This window comes from Lampris incognitus, chromosome 11, assembly GCF_029633865.1.
Source record: "Lampris incognitus isolate fLamInc1 chromosome 11, fLamInc1.hap2, whole genome shotgun sequence".
In the NCBI taxonomy this organism is placed as follows: Eukaryota; Metazoa; Chordata; class Actinopteri; order Lampriformes; family Lampridae; genus Lampris; species Lampris incognitus.
Window position 1 is genome coordinate 2,072,937 of NC_079221.1, and position 17,612 is coordinate 2,090,548.

The following is a 17,612-nucleotide window of genomic DNA, read 5'->3' on the forward strand; positions in this document are numbered from 1 at the left end:
GTGAGTGATGTATGCAAGTGCTAGAAGCTGCTATGAACTGGAGTCCAATTCTTCATGTGCACTCCGCCAACAAAGCTGATTCTGGTTCTGGTTCTGGTTCTGATTCTGACAGTAAGACCAGTGTGAGCATACATAGAGCAAGGCCAGGGGGGACTGGTGAGTGTGGTGCAAGTTGAGGGCGCAACACGAGATGTGATTGTGATGCAGTGATTTAAGCAGCGATAGCCAAGAATACCCTAACAAACATAGCACCACTTCCCTCCCTCCCTCGCCCGCCCGCCCGAACCCCGTCAGGCGCCCCAGCTAACGTAGGCCAGACCTGAGCACCACTTAAAACCAGCGTCCTACCTAAACATGCGTTTGATCCACACCAGGGGTTCTCAAACTGTGCTCCACATACCCCCTGTGGTGCACAAAGTGCCCCTCAGTGTCACGTCAGGTGACGCAGGATTTGGTGTATGTTGTGTATGCTCAGAGAAATTCACTTAGCCAGTAGAATCTTAGTCGAATCATAGTACGTGTCCTTCGTACTTTCACAACGATGACAGATTACAGTTTGTTGGTGGTGTGTGTGTGTGTGTGTGTGTGTGTGTGTGTGTGTGTGTGTGTGTGTGTGTGTGCCCACACATGTGCTTATGTCAGTCATTGGGATTTTTCTGCGGCTTGGTAAAATGGTGGCTTGTGGGTGGTATCTGGATGCGTTGGTTTGGCTAGAGGTGGTGCTTGGTCCAAAAAGGTACAGAACCACTGGTCTAGATCTGCGCTGTTTGCCAACCCAGTTTGTAAGTGGCCCCCTGTTCTGCAGATTTTCACGGTACCCCTGCATAGGTAGACTTGCCTGCTTGTACTCAAGCAATCATACACACACACACACACACACACACACATATATATATATATACACACACACACACACACACACACACATATATATATATACAAACACACACACACACACACACACACACATATATACATATATACACACATACACACAGCACTTAATTATGTTAGATGTGCCAAAAGTAGATGAGTGCAGGTTCTTTAATCATGACCCACTTTGTAAAGCACATTGCATTGAAGTTTAGTCTAAGGAATGTGCTACATAAATAAAGCGTGATTGATTGCTTGATTGATTGATTGATTGATTGGTTAAGGGTTGCAATGAAAATCTGCAGAACGGGCTACTTAAGGACTGGGACGGGAAACGCTGGCGTGGATGACGAGGCAGGCTGTGAAGAGGGCGTGGCGGGGTCTGGCCTCCTCAAGCCACGCCCCTCCGCACATTATGCCGGCTCCATTGAAATGGCTGGCCCGGGGAGAGCGAGCGCACCACAAGGGCTCGGCCGCGCCAGCGAAGGAGGGCTGCGGCTGCTGCGGTAGGTGAAGTATCGCCAGGCTGGCCGATGGCTCTCTGCTGAGCGACTCGGACTTGCTGGCTTCGCCCCGGCGGGAGACAGGCTGCGGGGGGAAGGACGGACGGACGGGCGGGCGGAGGGGACGCCTTAATCTGCTGAGCGGCGGCGGCGGCGGCGGATGGAAAGCGTTTGGGAATACATCTTGCTCCCGGGCGCAGCTGTGGTACCCTGAGCCAGACTACAAAGCGGCCGGAGGGAGGGCGGCCGGCCGGCCGGCGGGCGGGCGGGTGGAGATGGAGACTTTCTTTGTGGAGGTAAGTCGCTTATCGTCGCCAAGACTTGAGCGCCTGTTCGCTGTTTTCTTTCCGCCTTTCTTCCCTTCTCAGGGACTCGGTCCTGCGGCACTTTGGCCACCCCGTCGCTCTTTGTTACATTGTTTCTCTTGCATGGTTGTCCCGTGCGCCTTTCAGTGGTGTTGAGAATGCCCGAAGTTTCAGTTAGCAGGCTGAAATGGCGGCGATAAAGTCTATAACAGTATCGGTCCAGCGGACTGCGACTATATGGTCTACACTGTCTCCAGAGTGACACATGGTCTGGGCTGGTCTCCAGCATGCAGCTGTGTGAACTTGGTGAAGACGACTCATCCCCATACCCTAACTCACCCCCATACCCTAACTCACCCCCATACCCTAACTCATCCCCATACCCTAACTCACCCATACCCTAACCTAGCCCCATACCCTAACTCACCCCCATACCCTAACCTACCCCCATACCCTAACCTAGCCCATACCCTAACCTAGCCCATACCCTAACCTAGCCCATACCCTAACCTAGCCCCATACCCTAACTCACCCCCATACCCTAACCTAGTCCATACCCTAACCTAGCCCCATACCCTAACTCACCCCCATACCCTAACCTAGCCCATACCCTAACCTAGCCCATACCCTAACCTACCCCCATACCCTAACTCACCCCCATACCCTAACCTAGCCCATACCCTAACCTAGCCCATACCCTAACCTACCCCCATACCCTAACCTAGCCCCATACCCTAACTCACCCCCATACCCTAACCTAGCCCCATACCCTAACCTAGCCCATACCCTAACTCATCCCCATACCCTAACCTATCCCCATACCCTAACTCATCCCCATACCCTAACTCATCCCCATCCCCTAACTCATCCCCATACCCTAACCTATCCCCATCCCCTAACTCATCCCCATACCCTAACTCATCCCCATCCCCTAACTCATCCCATTCCTTGAAACACCTCTTTCCCAGTCAGCGCAGCTCACTTGATCTCATCACCATTAGGTCAAGATAAACCTGCTGCCTGAATCCGGACATGACGTCTCCATCTTTTTTGTCTTCTCTGTCCCCACTTGCTCTATAGACGAGGGTTTTTCTTTTGTTCCCGAAGGGTTTAAGTTTTAAAGAGTAACCCCCCCCCCTGGGAAGTCTATAAATGCTGAGTACTAGGACATCCATGCATGTAAGTGTTTCCTAGTTAGCGACGTCTTGCCTTGCTCGTGTAGTTCCCGGAGCTCCCGGGTCTGATTTGCTATCTCATGCACACGCCTTCAAACCAACACACACACCAGATTTATCTTCTGCCCCCCATTCTGTTCAGTCAGCCGCTACCAGCCCCCCTGTATGGAAGTAGTGGGACCACCTCCGTCATGCCGTTGCTCTCCTTCTTCATGTTCTCATATCAACTTAACTCAAGACAATTTTATTTGTATAGCCCAATGTCGCAAATTACAAACTTAAAACTTTGGAAACAACAACCCTTTTTATGTGAACTTCATGAGTTGAAGATGTTTTTATTTTTCAAAATGTTGGGTCAGTGCCTTTTTTTTGTTGTTAATTGTGTTATTGGCTGATCAGTTTTCAGGATTATGGTGGGAGTTTTACCCCTTCAGTATTCCATTGTGTCATCCCCCCCCCCCCCAAACCACTCAGAAGACGGACTGGGGTGAAAGGGCCACTGACTTGTAATCCTGTTTTGTTTGGACGGCGTGCCGTGCGGGGGAAGGCTATGATTACGGGGCTTGTTGGAGTCTGTGATAGCGTAGGGTGAACCCAGGACGGCAGATTAGAGGAAGAGTAGGTACACCGTCTGTGATTCGGTGTGGTTCCCTCCGCCTGCTCCGCCTGTGCTAGATTTCCCTGAAGATTTATCTGCTGTTGTCACGACCGTGTGGCCGTTTGGCCCTCGGGGGGAGTGAGTCTCATCCCAAGGTGTAGGTACCTATGCTTCCTGCGTCTAAGCAAAACATCAGGCGAATCTGGTTTGGAGAAGAAGAAGAAGAAGAAGAAGAAAGCCACTTGGCTGTACGTGCTCTGGCTGCGTCTCTGAGGTGCTGTCAGTGGGTCAAGGAAGGAAAGAGTCTTCATCTGTTGAGTTTTCATGGTCTGAAGCCCTCATTTGACCAGCGCATGTGAATAATGGCAGTCTTTGGGTGCATCTGAAGCATGCGACTCAATGTTTTTTCTATTTGTTCATTTTCTTTATCAATCTTAATTTGAGAAGAAGCTTCCCAAGTGAACAGATGGGCCAACTTTGTGGTCATGCAGCTCAGATGCAGCACTAGTCATTGTGCACGGGTACAAAAAGTCATGGTGGCTTGCTCTGGAGTGGCAGCATAAACCATATGTCATGGCTATAGGCTGATGGGGGAATTAAGAGATGGATTTGGTGATGTCTGCATTCATAACGAGTGTACCTTACAGTCGAATTACAGTGACGCGGAGTTGTCCTGGGTTTGGTCTAGTTTTTTTTTTTAAACGACTTTGTGTTCCAGGCCTGAATACTGCAAAGCTACCAGTGTGGGTTTAATTAATCTGGAATTCTGGAATGGGAGCAAGATGAGGATTAAACGGAGTCCGGCCCAGTGAAAACAAATGTTGGGTAAATCTCTAGTATGGTTATTCACACCATAGGACCCCCGCATTGAACAATTTGCTATTTATGGCTGAAAGTGATTACAACATGGATGTCCACTTGTGAATGACTTAAAGTTGGCCTTTTTAAGCCTTTGTGTGACGCCAGCATGGCCTTGTCAACTCTTCATCAGGTTTAGACGGCTCGTGTGGTGCAACCGTGGTTGTTGCGATACTGTATAGCTTGACTACTCCTGCAGTCTGAGGGATGGGAGGTGTGACAGACCTGAGAGATGAGTCATTGTACATGGAAGCGGGGCAGTTTTTAACTTGTCTGTTTCAGATTGCTTGTGTAGTGCTGATTCAAAGTCGTTACTCTCCTGCGGGTCGTTTTCAATAATGATCAGGTGAGGGAGGGGTTAAAAGTGAAGAGGTGTGGCTGGAGTGTTTACCCATCCTGCTGTGAAATCCACCCGGTCCCTCAGCTTTTCCTCTTCAGATAGTACTGCACACAGGACCCCCCCCCCCCCCCCCCCCGAGCTCATAAAGCCCTTGGCAGCCCTCCCCGACCCCAAACCCCACCCGGAGTCTAGCGTGGTGGGGTGTGAGTCACCACACACACACACACACACAGTCAGAGTGTATCAGAGATTGCATCTAAACCTCCAGTGTCAATGCCCCTCACTCCTGCCAGTCAGGTTAGACCCCCACTGGATCAGCTACATTTGCTGACACATGTCTTCCTGTTGTGTGCGTGGCAGGGCTAGACAATAATTCAATGTTATCATTCATTGTCTTTCAGTATTATTATATCAGGAGGAAATTCGGGTACTGTCACATCACGATACACAATTTTGCTGTGTAAATTCGTTACATCTGTCCACCCATCCATTATCCAAGCTGCTTATCCTGCTCTCAGGGTCGCGGGATGCTGGAGCCTGTCCCAGCTGTCCCTGGGCGGCAGGCGGGAGACACCCTGGACAGGCTGCCAGGCCATCACAGTTACATAAAATTCATTAGAAGTTGAAGTCTGAAACTGGAGGGAGTGTTATTTTGAAAAACCAGTTTGGTTTGATATCGTACTTTGTGTTGCCAAACAGTTCAATGTGGTGAGCTACCACTGGATTCTTCTGCTTTTGCATATGCAAGCAGATGTTGCGTCCATATCGTGCACAGTTGCCTGATCATGGTCGTGATGAGATTCTCCATGTTGCCCAGCACTAGTGTGTGTGTGTGTGTGTCTGTGTGTGTGTCTGTGTGTGTGTGCATGGCAGCGCTGACTTGTGCTGGCGGCCTTAATGGACGGTAGGGCTTTCCTCAAAAGCACTCATGTTTCCTCGCAGATAAAACACCATTTGGGTACACACACACACACACACACACACACACACACACACACACACTCACTCTGCAGAGGTGTAAAAACCCGGTCCAGAAAGTAAAGACCCTAACCGTGTCTGTACTAAACCAGCAGATTGTGTTTACTAGTTTCCCAAATCAGCTGGTTCAGTACATGGCTGGAGTAAAGAGGCGGTTAGGGTCTTTACTTTCTGGACCGGGTTTTTACACCTCTGCCGGGCTGGGCCGGGCAGAGGTGTAAAAACCCGGTCCAGAAAGTAAAAACCCTAACCGTGTCTGTACTAAACCAGCAGATTGTGTTTACTAGTTTCCCAAATCAGCTGGTTCAGTACGTGGCTGGAGTAAAGAGGCGGTTAGGGTCTTTACTTTCTGGACCGGGTTTTTACACCTCTGCCCGGCCCAGCCCGGCAGAGGTGTAAAAACCCGGTCCAGAAAGTAAAGACCCTAACCGTGTCTGTACTAAACCAGCAGATTGTGTTTACTAGTTTCCCAAATCAGCTGGTTCAGTACGTGGCTGCAGTAAAGAGGCGGTTAGGGTCTTTACTTTCTGGACCGGGTTTTTACACCTCTGCCCGGCCCGGCCCGGCAGAGGTGTAAAAACCCGGTCCAGAAAGTAAAGACCCTAACCGTGTCTGTACTAAACCAGCAGATTGTGTTTACTAGTTTCCCAAATCAGCTGGTTCAGTACATGGCTGGAGTAAAGAGGCGGTTAGGGTCTTTACTTTCTGGACCGGGTTTTTACACCTCTGCCGGGCTGGGCCGGGCAGAGGTGTAAAAACCCGGTCCAGAAAGTAAAAACCCTAACCGTGTCTGTACTAAACCAGCAGATTGTGTTTACTAGTTTCCCAAATCAGCTGGTTCAGTACGTGGCTGGAGTAAAGAGGCGGTTAGGGTCTTTACTTTCTGGACCGGGTTTTTACACCTCTGCCCGGCCCAGCCCGGCAGAGGTGTAAAAACCCGGTCCAGAAAGTAAAGACCCTAACCGTGTCTGTACTAAACCAGCAGATTGTGTTTACTAGTTTCCCAAATCAGCTGGTTCAGTACGTGGCTGCAGTAAAGAGGCGGTTAGGGTCTTTACTTTCTGGACCGGGTTTTTACACCTCTGCCCGGCCCGGCCCGGCAGAGGTGTAAAAACCCGGTCCAGAAAGTAAAGACCCTAACCGTGTCTGTACTAAACCAGCAGATTGTGTTTACTAGTTTCCCAAATCAGCTGGTTCAGTACGTGGCTGGAGTAAAGAGGCGGTTAGGGTCTTTACTTTCTGGACCGGGTTTTTACACCTCTGCCGGCCGGCAGAGGTGTAAAAACCCGGTCCAGAAAGTAAAGACCCTAACCGTGTGTGTACTAAACCAGCAGATTGTGTTTACTAGTTTCCCAAATCAGCTGGTTCAGTACGTGGCTGGAGTAAAGAGGCGGTTAGGGTCTTTACTTTCTGGACCGGGTTTTTACACCTCTGCCGGGCCGGGCAGAGGTGTAAAAACCCGGTCCAGAAAGTAAAGACCCTAACCGTGTGTGTACTAAACCAGCAGATTGTGTTTACTAGTTTCCCAAATCAGCTGGTTCAGTACGTGGCTGGAGTAAAGAGGCGGTTAGGGTCTTTACTTTCTGGACCGGGTTTTTACACCTCTGCCGGGCCGGGCAGAGGTGTAAAAACCCGGTCCAGAAAGTAAAGACCCTAACCGTGTCTGTACTAAACCAGCAGATTGTGTTTACTAGTTTCCCAAATCAGCTGGTTCAGTACGTGGCTGGAGTAAAGAGGCGGTTAGGGTCTTTACTTTCTGGACCGGGTTTTTACACCTCTGCCCGGCCCGGCCCGGCAGAGGTGTAAAAACCCGGTCCAGAAAGTAAAGACCCTAACCGTGTCTGTACTAAACCAGCAGATTGTGTTTACTAGTTTCCCAAATCAGCTGGTTCAGTACGTGGCTGCAGTAAAGAGGCGGTTAGGGTCTTTACTTTCTGGACCGGGTTTTTACACCTCTGCCCGGCCCGGCCCGGCAGAGGTGTAAAAACCCGGTCCAGAAAGTAAAGACCCTAACCGTGTCTGTACTAAACCAGCAGATTGTGTTTACTAGTTTCCCAAATCAGCTGGTTCAGTACGTGGCTGGAGTAAAGAGGCGGTTAGGGTCTTTACTTTCTGGACCGGGTTTTTACACCTCTGCCGGGCCGGGCAGAGGTGTAAAAACCCGGTCCAGAAAGTAAAGACCCTAACCGTGTCTGTACTAAACCAGCAGATTGTGTTTACTAGTTTCCCAAATCAGCTGGTTCAGTACATGGCTGGAGTAAAGAGGCGGTTAGGGTCTTTACTTTCTGGACCGGGTTTTTACACCTCTGCCCGGCCCGGCCCGGCAGAGGTGTAAAAACCCGGTCCAGAAAGTAAAGACCCTAACCGTGTCTGTACTAAACCAGCAGATTGTGTTTACTAGTTTCCCAAATCAGCTGGTTCAGTACGTGGCTGGAGTAAAGAGGCGGTTAGGGTCTTTACTTTCTGGACCGGGTTTTTACACCTCTGCCGGGCCGGGCAGAGGTGTAAAAACCCGGTCCAGAAAGTAAAGACCCTAACCGTGTGTGTACTAAACCAGCAGATTGTGTTTACTAGTTTCCCAAATCAGCTGGTTCAGTACGTGGCTGGAGTAAAGAGGCGGTTAGGGTCTTTACTTTCTGGACCGGGTTTTTACACCTCTGCCGGGCCGGGCCGGGCAGAGGTGTAAAAACCCGGTCCAGAAAGTAAAGACCCTAACCGTGTGTGTACTAAACCAGCAGATTGTGTTTACTAGTTTCCCAAATCAGCTGGTTCAGTACGTGGCTGGAGTAAAGAGGCGGTTAGGGTCTTTACTTTCTGGACCGGGTTTTTACACCTCTGCCGGGCCGGGCCGGGCAGAGGTGTAAAAACCCGGTCCAGAAAGTAAAGACCCTAACCGTGTCTGTACTAAACCAGCAGATTGTGTTTACTAGTTTCCCAAATCAGCTGGTTCAGTACATGGCTGGAGTAAAGAGGCGGTTAGGGTCTTTACTTTCTGGACCGGGTTTTTACACCTCTGCCCGGCCCGGCCCGGCAGAGGTGTAAAAACCCGGTCCAGAAAGTAAAGACCCTAACCGTGTCTGTACTAAACCAGCAGATTGTGTTTACTAGTTTCCCAAATCAGCTGGTTCAGTACGTGGCTGGAGTAAAGAGGCGGTTAGGGTCTTTACTTTCTGGACCGGGTTTTTACACCTCTGCCGGGCCGGGCAGAGGTGTAAAAACCCGGTCCAGAAAGTAAAGACCCTAACCGTGTGTGTACTAAACCAGCAGATTGTGTTTACTAGTTTCCCAAATCAGCTGGTTCAGTACGTGGCTGGAGTAAAGAGGCGGTTAGGGTCTTTACTTTCTGGACCGGGTTTTTACACCTCTGCCGGGCCGGGCCGGGCAGAGGTGTAAAAACCCGGTCCAGAAAGTAAAGACCCTAACCGTGTCTGTACTAAACCAGCAGATTGTGTTTACTAGTTTCCCAAATCAGCTGGTTCAGTACGTGGCTGGAGTAAAGAGGCGGTTAGGGTCTTTACTTTCTGGACCGGGTTTTTACACCTCTGCCGGGCCGGGCCGGGCAGAGGTGTAAAAACCCGGTCCAGAAAGTAAAGACCCTAACCGTGTCTGTACTAAACCAGCAGATTGTGTTTACTAGTTTCCCAAATCAGCTGGTTCAGTACGTGGCTGGAGTAAAGAGGCGGTTAGGGTCTTTACTTTCTGGACCGGGTTTTTACACCTCCCCTGCTTAGACACGGACGTGATCACACTCAGCAGTCGTTGGTGTTTCTCTGTCACTGTCCTGATGGACTCACTCGTCATGTCTTCATTGTCATGTCTTCGTGTTGTCTATCGTCATATCTTCATGTTGTCATGTCTTCCTGTTGTCATGAGTTCATGTCGTCTTGTCATGTCTTCATTTCTTCACGTTGTCATGTGTTCATGTCTTCATTTCATCATGTCTTCATGTCTTAATGGTCGTCATGTTGTCATGTCTTCATTTCTTCACGTCTTCATTTCATCATGTCTTCATGTCTTAATGGTTGTCATGTTGTCATTTCGTCATGTCTTCGTGTCGTCATTTCGTCATATGTTCATGTTGTCATGTCTTCATGTCTTAATGGTCGTCATGTCTTCATTTCGTCATGTCGTCGTGTCTTCATGTCTTCATTTCGTCATGTCGTCGTGTCTTCATGTCTTCATTTCGTCATGTCTTCATATCTTCATGTCGTCATTTCTTTGTGTCTCCATGTTGTCATGTCTTCATTTCGTCATGTCTTCATATCTTCATGTCTTCATTTCGTCATGTCTTCATATCTTCATTTCTTTGTGTCTCCATGTTGTCATGTCTTCATTTCGTCATGTCTTCATATCTTCATGTCTTCATTTCGTCATGTCTTCATATCTTCATTTCTTTGTGTCTCCATGTTGTCATGTCTTCATTTCATCATGTCTTCATGTTGTCATGTCGTCGTGTATTTGTGTCTTCATTTCTTCATGCCTTCATGTCGTCATATCATGTCTTCGTGTTGTCATGTCGTCGTGGCTTTGTTTCTTCATGTTGTCATGTCTTCATTTCGTCTTCATGTCTTCATTTCGTCATGTCGTCATTTCTTCATGCCTTCATGTCGTCATATCATGTCTTCGTGTTGTCATGTCGTCGTGTCTTTGTTTCTACATGTTATCATGTCTTCATTTCGTCGTCATGTCGTCATGTCTTCATGTCTTCGTGGTGTCGTCATGTCGTCGTGTCCTCATTTCTTCATGTCGTCATGTCTTCATTTCATCATGTCTTCGTGTTGTCATTTCGTCGCGTCTTTGTGTCGTCATGTCGTCGTGTCCTCATTTCATCATGTCGTCATGTCTTCGTGTCGTCGTGTCCTCATTTCTTCATGTCGTCATGTCTTCATTTCATCATGTCTTCGTGTTGTCATTTCGTCGCGTCTTTGTGTCGTCATGTCGTCGTGTCTTTGTTTCTACATGTTATGTCTTCATTTCGTCTTCATGTCTTCGTGTCGTCATGTCTTCGTGTCCTCATTTCTTCATGTCGTCATGTCTTCATTTCATCATGTCTTCGTGTTGTCATTTCGTCGCGTCTTTGTGTCGTCATGTCGTCGTGTCTTTGTTTCTACATGTTATCATGTCTTCATTTCGTCTTCATGTCGTCGTGTCCTCATTTCTTCATGTCGTCATGTCTTCATTTCATCATGTCTTCGTGTTGTCATTTCGTCGCGTCTTTGTGTCTTCATTTCGTCTTCATGTCTTCGTGTCGTCGTGTCCTCATTTCTTCATGTCGTCATGTCTTCATTTCATCATGTCTTCGTGTTGTCATTTCGTCGCGTCTTTGTGTCTTCATGTCGTCATGTCTTCGTGTCGTCGTGTCCTCATGTCGTCATGTCTTCATGCACACCCAGCAGGGTGCATCAGAAGTTTGGCACCTTAGCGAGCCGAGACATCCTCCCGTTGACCAGGCTGAAACTCTGCTATTTCTAAATGCGGCGCTCGCTTCTGCCATGGCAGCTGCTGCACATTGCAAAGCTACACGAAGTCGCTTTAACACCACAAGCCCTTTCCTGGATGTGTGTGTACCCTTGCGTTACACACCACCAAATTGTTGCCCCTCAAACACACTCTGCCGTAGAGATTCCCACATTCCCATCCGTGACCCGAGTTTTCCCCGGTCAAGGCCGCGTGCCGCCCTTGGAACTGTGGTTTCTCTCTCACACACACACACACACACACACACACACACAAGCTCGCTATGGTGAAACATTGCTAACCGTGTTGTGCGCTGCTCCTGTCTGAGTCTTTGAAGCAGCAGCCTGGGACCGGCGTGCCCGGTAAGCATTCCCTGGCGAAGTGGGTAATGTGAGAAAGCCCCTCTGGAGGGGGAGCTATTTTGTCTCTTTAGACAGCAGAATCTTTCCTACCCAGTTGTCACCTCCGTCGGCCGTGTTGGAGAGCCGAGATGCCGTCTGAGATCACGGCTCTGAGCCTCCTGCCGGGATGCGGCCTCTTTGCTAAAGAGGGAAATGGGGGGAAATGAAACAAGGATGTGAACAAGGAAGGAAAGGTTCAACAATACAATATTGCTCATAACTTCCTGCGCTGTTTTGAATCGGTAAGTTGTCATCACGGCTCCAGGTCAGATCGGTATGGGGGTTATAGAGTGCACCGGTACCAAGCTGGAAACAACCGCTTTGAGAGGCTTGCCCTTAAAATGAGGAATTAGTTGGGTATTTGGGAAATACCCCAAATTAAAAGCAGCCAGGGTTTTATTAGGCCCCAGCTGTACGTAGGTGTGTGTCAGCACAACAGCAGCAGCTTGTGTATAATCTGGGAGCAGCCTAACCTGTCACACGAGTGCTGAGACTAATTACCGCCAGGCGCTGTCTCACCGCCATGCAGGGAAAAGCAGATTAAACATGTCGACATACAGCGGGAAAACGCAGAACACACAAAGAAGCCCTGTGGTCGGGGATGGACAGTAATCTTACAGGCTACGAGAGCTCAGATAAAAGCACCGCGTGTAATGCATCACCCCACGCCAACACATAGCAGCCCGTTCTCCTTCAATCTATAATCTCGTCCTCAGTGATGACGTGGAATGGGCCTTCCCCACCAGCTAGCTGATGTTCCCTGTGTGTGTACCGGTACCGTCCCCCGCCAGCTAGCTGATGTTCCCTCTGTGTGTATCGGTACCGTCCCCCGCCAGCTAACTGATGTTCCCTGTGTGTGTATCGGTACCGTCCCCACCAGCTAGCTGATGTTCCCTCTGTGTGTATCGGTACCGTCCCCGCCAGCTAACTGATGTTCCCTGTGTGTGTATCGGTACCGTCCCCCGCCAGCTAGCTGATGTTCCCTGTGTGTGTATCGGTACCGTCCCCGCCAGCTAGCTGATGTTCCCTCTGTGTGTATCGGTACCGTCCCCGCCAGCTAGCTGATGTTCCCTCTGTGTGTATCGGTACCGTCCCCGCCAGCTAGCTGATGTTCCCTCTGTGTGTATCGGTACCGTCCCCCGCCAGCTAGCTGATGTTCCCTGTGTGTTTATCGGTACCGTCCCCCGCCAGCTAGCTGATGTTCCCTGTGTGTGTATCGGTACCGTCCCCCGCCAGCTAGCTTATGTTCCCTGTGTGTGTATCGGTACCGTCCCCCACCAGCTAGCTGATGTTCCCTGTGTGTGTATCAGTACCGTCCCCGCCAGCTAGCTGGTGTTCCCTGTGTGTGTATCAGTACCGTCCCCACCAGCTAGCTGATGTTCCCTGTGTATGTATCAGTACCCTCCCCCACCAGCTAGCTGATGTTCCCTGTGTGTGTATCAGTACCGTCCCCACCAGCTAGCTGATGTTCCCTGTGTGTGTATCAGTACCGTCCCCCGCCAGGTAGCTGATGTTCCCTGTGTGTGTATCGGTACCGTCCCCGCCAGCTAGCTGGTGTTCCCTCTGTGTGTATCAGTACTGTCACCGCCAGCTAGCTGAAGTTCCCTGTGTGTGTATCAGTACCGTCCCCCGCCAGCTAGCTGATGTTGCCTGTGTGTGTATCACTACCATCCCCGCTAGCTAGCTGATGTTCCCTGTGTGTGTATGTCAGTATCGTCCCCGCCAGCTAGCTGATGTTCCTTGTGTATGTCAGTACCGTCCCCCACCAGCTAGCTGATGATCCCTGTGTGTGTGTATATCAGTACCGTCCCCCGCCAGCTAGCTGATGTTCCCTGTGTGTGTATCGGTACCGTCCCCGCCAGCTAGCTGATGTTCCCTGTGTGTGTATCGGTACCGTCCCCCGCCAGCTAGCTGATGTTCCCTGTGTGTGTATCAGTACCGTCCCCGCCAGCTAGCTGGTGTTCCCTGTGTGTGTATGTCAGTATCGTCCCCCGCCAGCTAGCTGGTGTTCCCTGTGTGTGTATGTCAGTATCGTCCCCGCCAGCTAGCTGATGTTCCCTCTGTGTGTATCAGTACCATCCCCGCCAGCTAGCTGATGTTCCCTGTGTGTGTATCAGTACCGTCCCCACCAGCTAGCTGATGTTCCCTGTGTATGTATCAGTACCCTCCCCCACCAGCTAGCTGATGTTCCCTCTGTGTGTATCAGTACCATCCCCGCCAGCTAGCTGATGTTCCCTGTGTGTGTATCAGTACCGTCCCCACCAGCTAGCTGATGTTCCCTGTGTATGTATCAGTACCCTCCCCCACCAGCTAGCTGATGTTCCCTCTGTGTGTATCAGTACTGTCACCGCCAGCTAGCTGAAGTTCTCTGTGTGTGTATCAGTACCGTCCCCCGCCAGCTAGCTGATGTTGCCTGTGTGTGTATCACTACCATCCCCGCCAGCTAGCTGATGTTCCCTGTGTGTGTATGTCAGTATCGTCCCCGCCAGCTAGCTGATGTTCCCTGTGTATGTCAGTACCGTCCCCCACCAGCTAGCTGATGATCCCTGTGTGTGTGTATATCAGTACCGTCCCCCGCCAGCTAGCTGGTGTTCCCTGTGTGTGTATCAGTATCATCCCCCACCAGCTAGGAGATGTTCCCTATGTGTGTGTGTGTGTCAGTACCGTCCCCCCGCCAGCTAGCTGATGTTCCCTGTGTGTGTCAGTACCGTCCCCCCGCCAGCTAGCTGATGTTCCCTTTGTGTGTCAGTACCGTCCCCCGCCAGCTAGCTGATGTTCCCTGTGTGTATGTCAGTACCGTCCCCGCCTGCTAGCTGATGTTCCCTGTGTGTATGTCAGTACCGTCCCCCGCCTGCTAGCTGATGTTCCCTGTGTGTGTATCAGTACCGTCCCCGCCTGCTAGCTGATGTTCCCTGTGTGTATGTCATTATCGTCCCCGCCAGCTAGCTGGTGTTCCCTGTGTGTATGTCAGTACCGTCCCCGCCTGCTAGTTGATGTTCCCTGTGTGTATGTCAGTACCGTCCCCCGCCAGCTAGCTGGTGTTCCCTGTGTGTATGTCAGTACCGTCCCCCGCCAGCTAGCTGGTGTTCCCTGTGTGTATGTCAGTACCGTCCCCCGCCAGCTAGCTGGTGTTCCCTGTGTGTATGTCAGTACCGTCCCCCGCCAGCTAGCTGGTGTTCCCTGTGTGTATGTCAGTACCGTCCCCCGCCAGCTAGCTGGTGTTCCCTGTGTGTGTATGTCAGTACCGTCCCCCGCCAGCTAGCTGGTGTTCCCTGTGTGTATGTCAGTACCGTCCCCCGCCAGCTAGCTGGTGTTCCCTGTGTGTATGTCAGTACCGTCCCCCGCCAGCTAGCTGGTGTTCCCTGTGTGTATGTCAGTACCGTCCCCGCCAGCTAGCTGATGTTCCCTGTGTGTGTATGTCAGTATCGTCCCCGCCAGCTAGCTGATGTTCCCTGTGTGTATGTCAGTACCGTCCCCCGCCAGCTAGCTGGTGTTCCCTGTGTGTATGTCAGTACCGTCCCCGCCAGCTAGCTGATGTTCCCTGTGTGTGTATGTCAGTATCGTCCCCGCCAGCTAGCTGATGTTCCCTGTGTGTATGTCAGTACCGTCCCCGCCAGCTAGCTGGTGTTCCCTGTGTGTATGTCAGTATCGTCCCCGCCAGCTAGCTGATGTTCCCTGTGTGTATGTCAGTACCGTCCCCCGCCAGCTAGCTGGTGTTCCCTGTGTGTATGTCAGTATCGTCCCCGCCAGCTAGCTGATGTTCCCTGTGTGTATGTCAGTACCGTCCCCGCCAGCTAGCTGGTGTTCCCTGTGTGTATGTCAGTATCGTCCCCGCCAGCTAGCTGATGTTCCCTGTGTGTATGTCAGTACCGTCCCCCGCCAGCTAGCTGATGTTCCCTGTGTGTGTATGTCAGTATCGTCCCCGCCAGCTAGCTGATGTTCCCTGTGTGTATGTCAGTACCGTCCCCGCCAGCTAGCTGATGTTCCCTGTGTGTATGTCAGTACCGTCCCCCGCCAGCTAGCTGATGTTCCCTGTGTGTGTATGTCAGTATCTCCCCCGCCAGCTAGCTGGTGTTCCCTGTGTGTATGTCAGTACCGTCCCCGCCAGCTAGCTGATGTTCCCTGTGTGTATGTCAGTACCGTCCCTGCCAGCTAGCTGATGTTCCCTGTGTGTATGTCAGTACCGTCCCCCGCCAGCTAGCTGGTGTTCCCTGTGTGTATGTCAGTACCGTCCCCGCCAGCTAGCTGATGTTCCCTGTATGTTTATAAGTACTGTCCCCATCAGCTAGTGGGGCAGCCATCATGGGCGGTCGGGGCTGTGATAACCTCCTGGGGACACCATATTGTTGACTTTAGGTTTAACCTGCTATATGCCCAAGCTGTTCAAAACAGAGTGGGGTGTGTGTGTGTGTGTGCGGGGGGGGGGGGGGTTGTGATGATGAAAAGCGAGGAGGGATTTTTCTGGCAACAAATAATACAGTCCAGTAGTTTGTCATCCTGCAAAAGGCCTTTGATGATGGAGGATGTTCATATTCTAAAACATATTTTCTGTACAGCCGCAGAACTTCCAGGGAGGCTTTTAACATGTGAGCCACCGAGGTCAGATCGCGTGCATCTCTTTCCCACGGCTTGTGTTGCTGTGCACCCTCAACATAACCAGGAGAAACGGATTATAAAGACATTTTCGAGATTTGAAGGAACAGCAGTGTTGTACAAGAAGCGCTGTGAGTGAGCGGGCGAGTGAGTGAGTGAGTGAGTGAGTGAGTCAGTCAGTCAGTCAGTTGTCCCAAGTACCAGTGGCTGATTTTATAGGCTCACGAAAACACACCTCACAAAAAATAATTGCCACTCACCTCTGACGTTCAGTCTGCTCTCCTACACCCAATCCTTCCTGTGTCATCCTCCATGTGTGCCATCTGTGTGTGTGTGTCTTCATGAGGGCATTCCAGGGTGTGTCACGGTCTAGGAAGTGAACCCGGTCGCAGGCCAGATGACTCAAATTTGACATATTTACAAGCGGATGATGAAAGAGGAGCTCACCGTGTCCTATGTGCTAAACAGTGTGGTGATGGGTTGAAATGAAAACGCCGCCGTGCTGCTGTGTCCGAACATGTACCACCGCTGGCTGCCAGAGAATGTACTTCCTCTGAATGCTGTTGAGGCACCGGGCACGTTGACAAATAAAAGTGTTGAGAAAAAGGAAGTACAAGAGAGGAGGGTGGAGACAGTAGTGTTGACAGAGTTGAGAGACACAGAATCTTCATGCCCTTTCTTGATAAGACCACCTCTTTAAAGATGTATTATCATCTGATGAGACCACCTCTTTAAAGATGTGTTATCATCTGATGAGACCACCTCTTTAAAGATGTGTTATCATCTGATGAGACTACCTCTTTCAAGATGTATTATCATCTGATGAGACCACCTCTTTAAAGATGTATTATCATCTGATGAGACCACCTCTTTAAAGATGTGTTATCATCTGATGAGACCACCTCTTTAAAGATGTGTTATCATCTGAGACCACCTCTTTAAAGATATATTATCAGATGATAAGACCACCTCTTTAAAGATGTATTATCAGATGATAAGGCCACCTCTTTAAAGATGTATTATCAGATGATGGGGCCACCTCTTTAAAGATATATTATCAGATGATGAGACCACCTCTTTAAAGATGTATTATCAGATGATGAGACCACCTCTTTAAAGATGCATTATCATCTGATGAGACCACCTCTTTAAAGATGTATTATCATCTGATGAGACCACCTCTTTAAAGATGTATAATCAGATGATGGGGCCACCTCTTTAAAGATGTATTATCAGATGATGGGGCCACCTCTTTAAAGATGTATTATCAGATGATGAGACCACCTCTTTAAAGATGTATTATCAGATGATGAGACCACCTCTTTAAATATGTATTATCATCTGATGAGACCACCTCTTTAAAGATATATTATCAGATGATGAGACCACCTCTTTAAAGATGTATTATCAGATGATGAGACCACCTCTTTAAAGATGCATTATCATCTGATGAGACCACCTCTTTAAAGATGTATTATCATCTGATGAGACCACCTCTTTAAAGATGTATAATCAGATGATGGGGCCACCT

The 17,612-nt window shown here is 50.0% G+C and overlaps 1 protein-coding gene across 1 annotated transcript in view; it reads left to right on the top strand.

The window, feature by feature from the left end:
• The first annotated feature begins 1,345 nt into the window (after nucleotides 1–1,345).
• Nucleotides 1,346–17,612, top strand: part of myo10l3 (myosin X, like 3) — a 114,077-nt gene continuing 97,810 nt past the window's right edge. Inside the window, exon 1 of the mRNA XM_056289230.1 lies at nucleotides 1,346–1,672. Within this exon, the coding sequence (XP_056145205.1) occupies nucleotides 1,652–1,672 (21 nt within the window). The 5' untranslated portion in view covers nucleotides 1,346–1,651. The remainder of the gene's footprint in view (nucleotides 1,673–17,612) is intronic.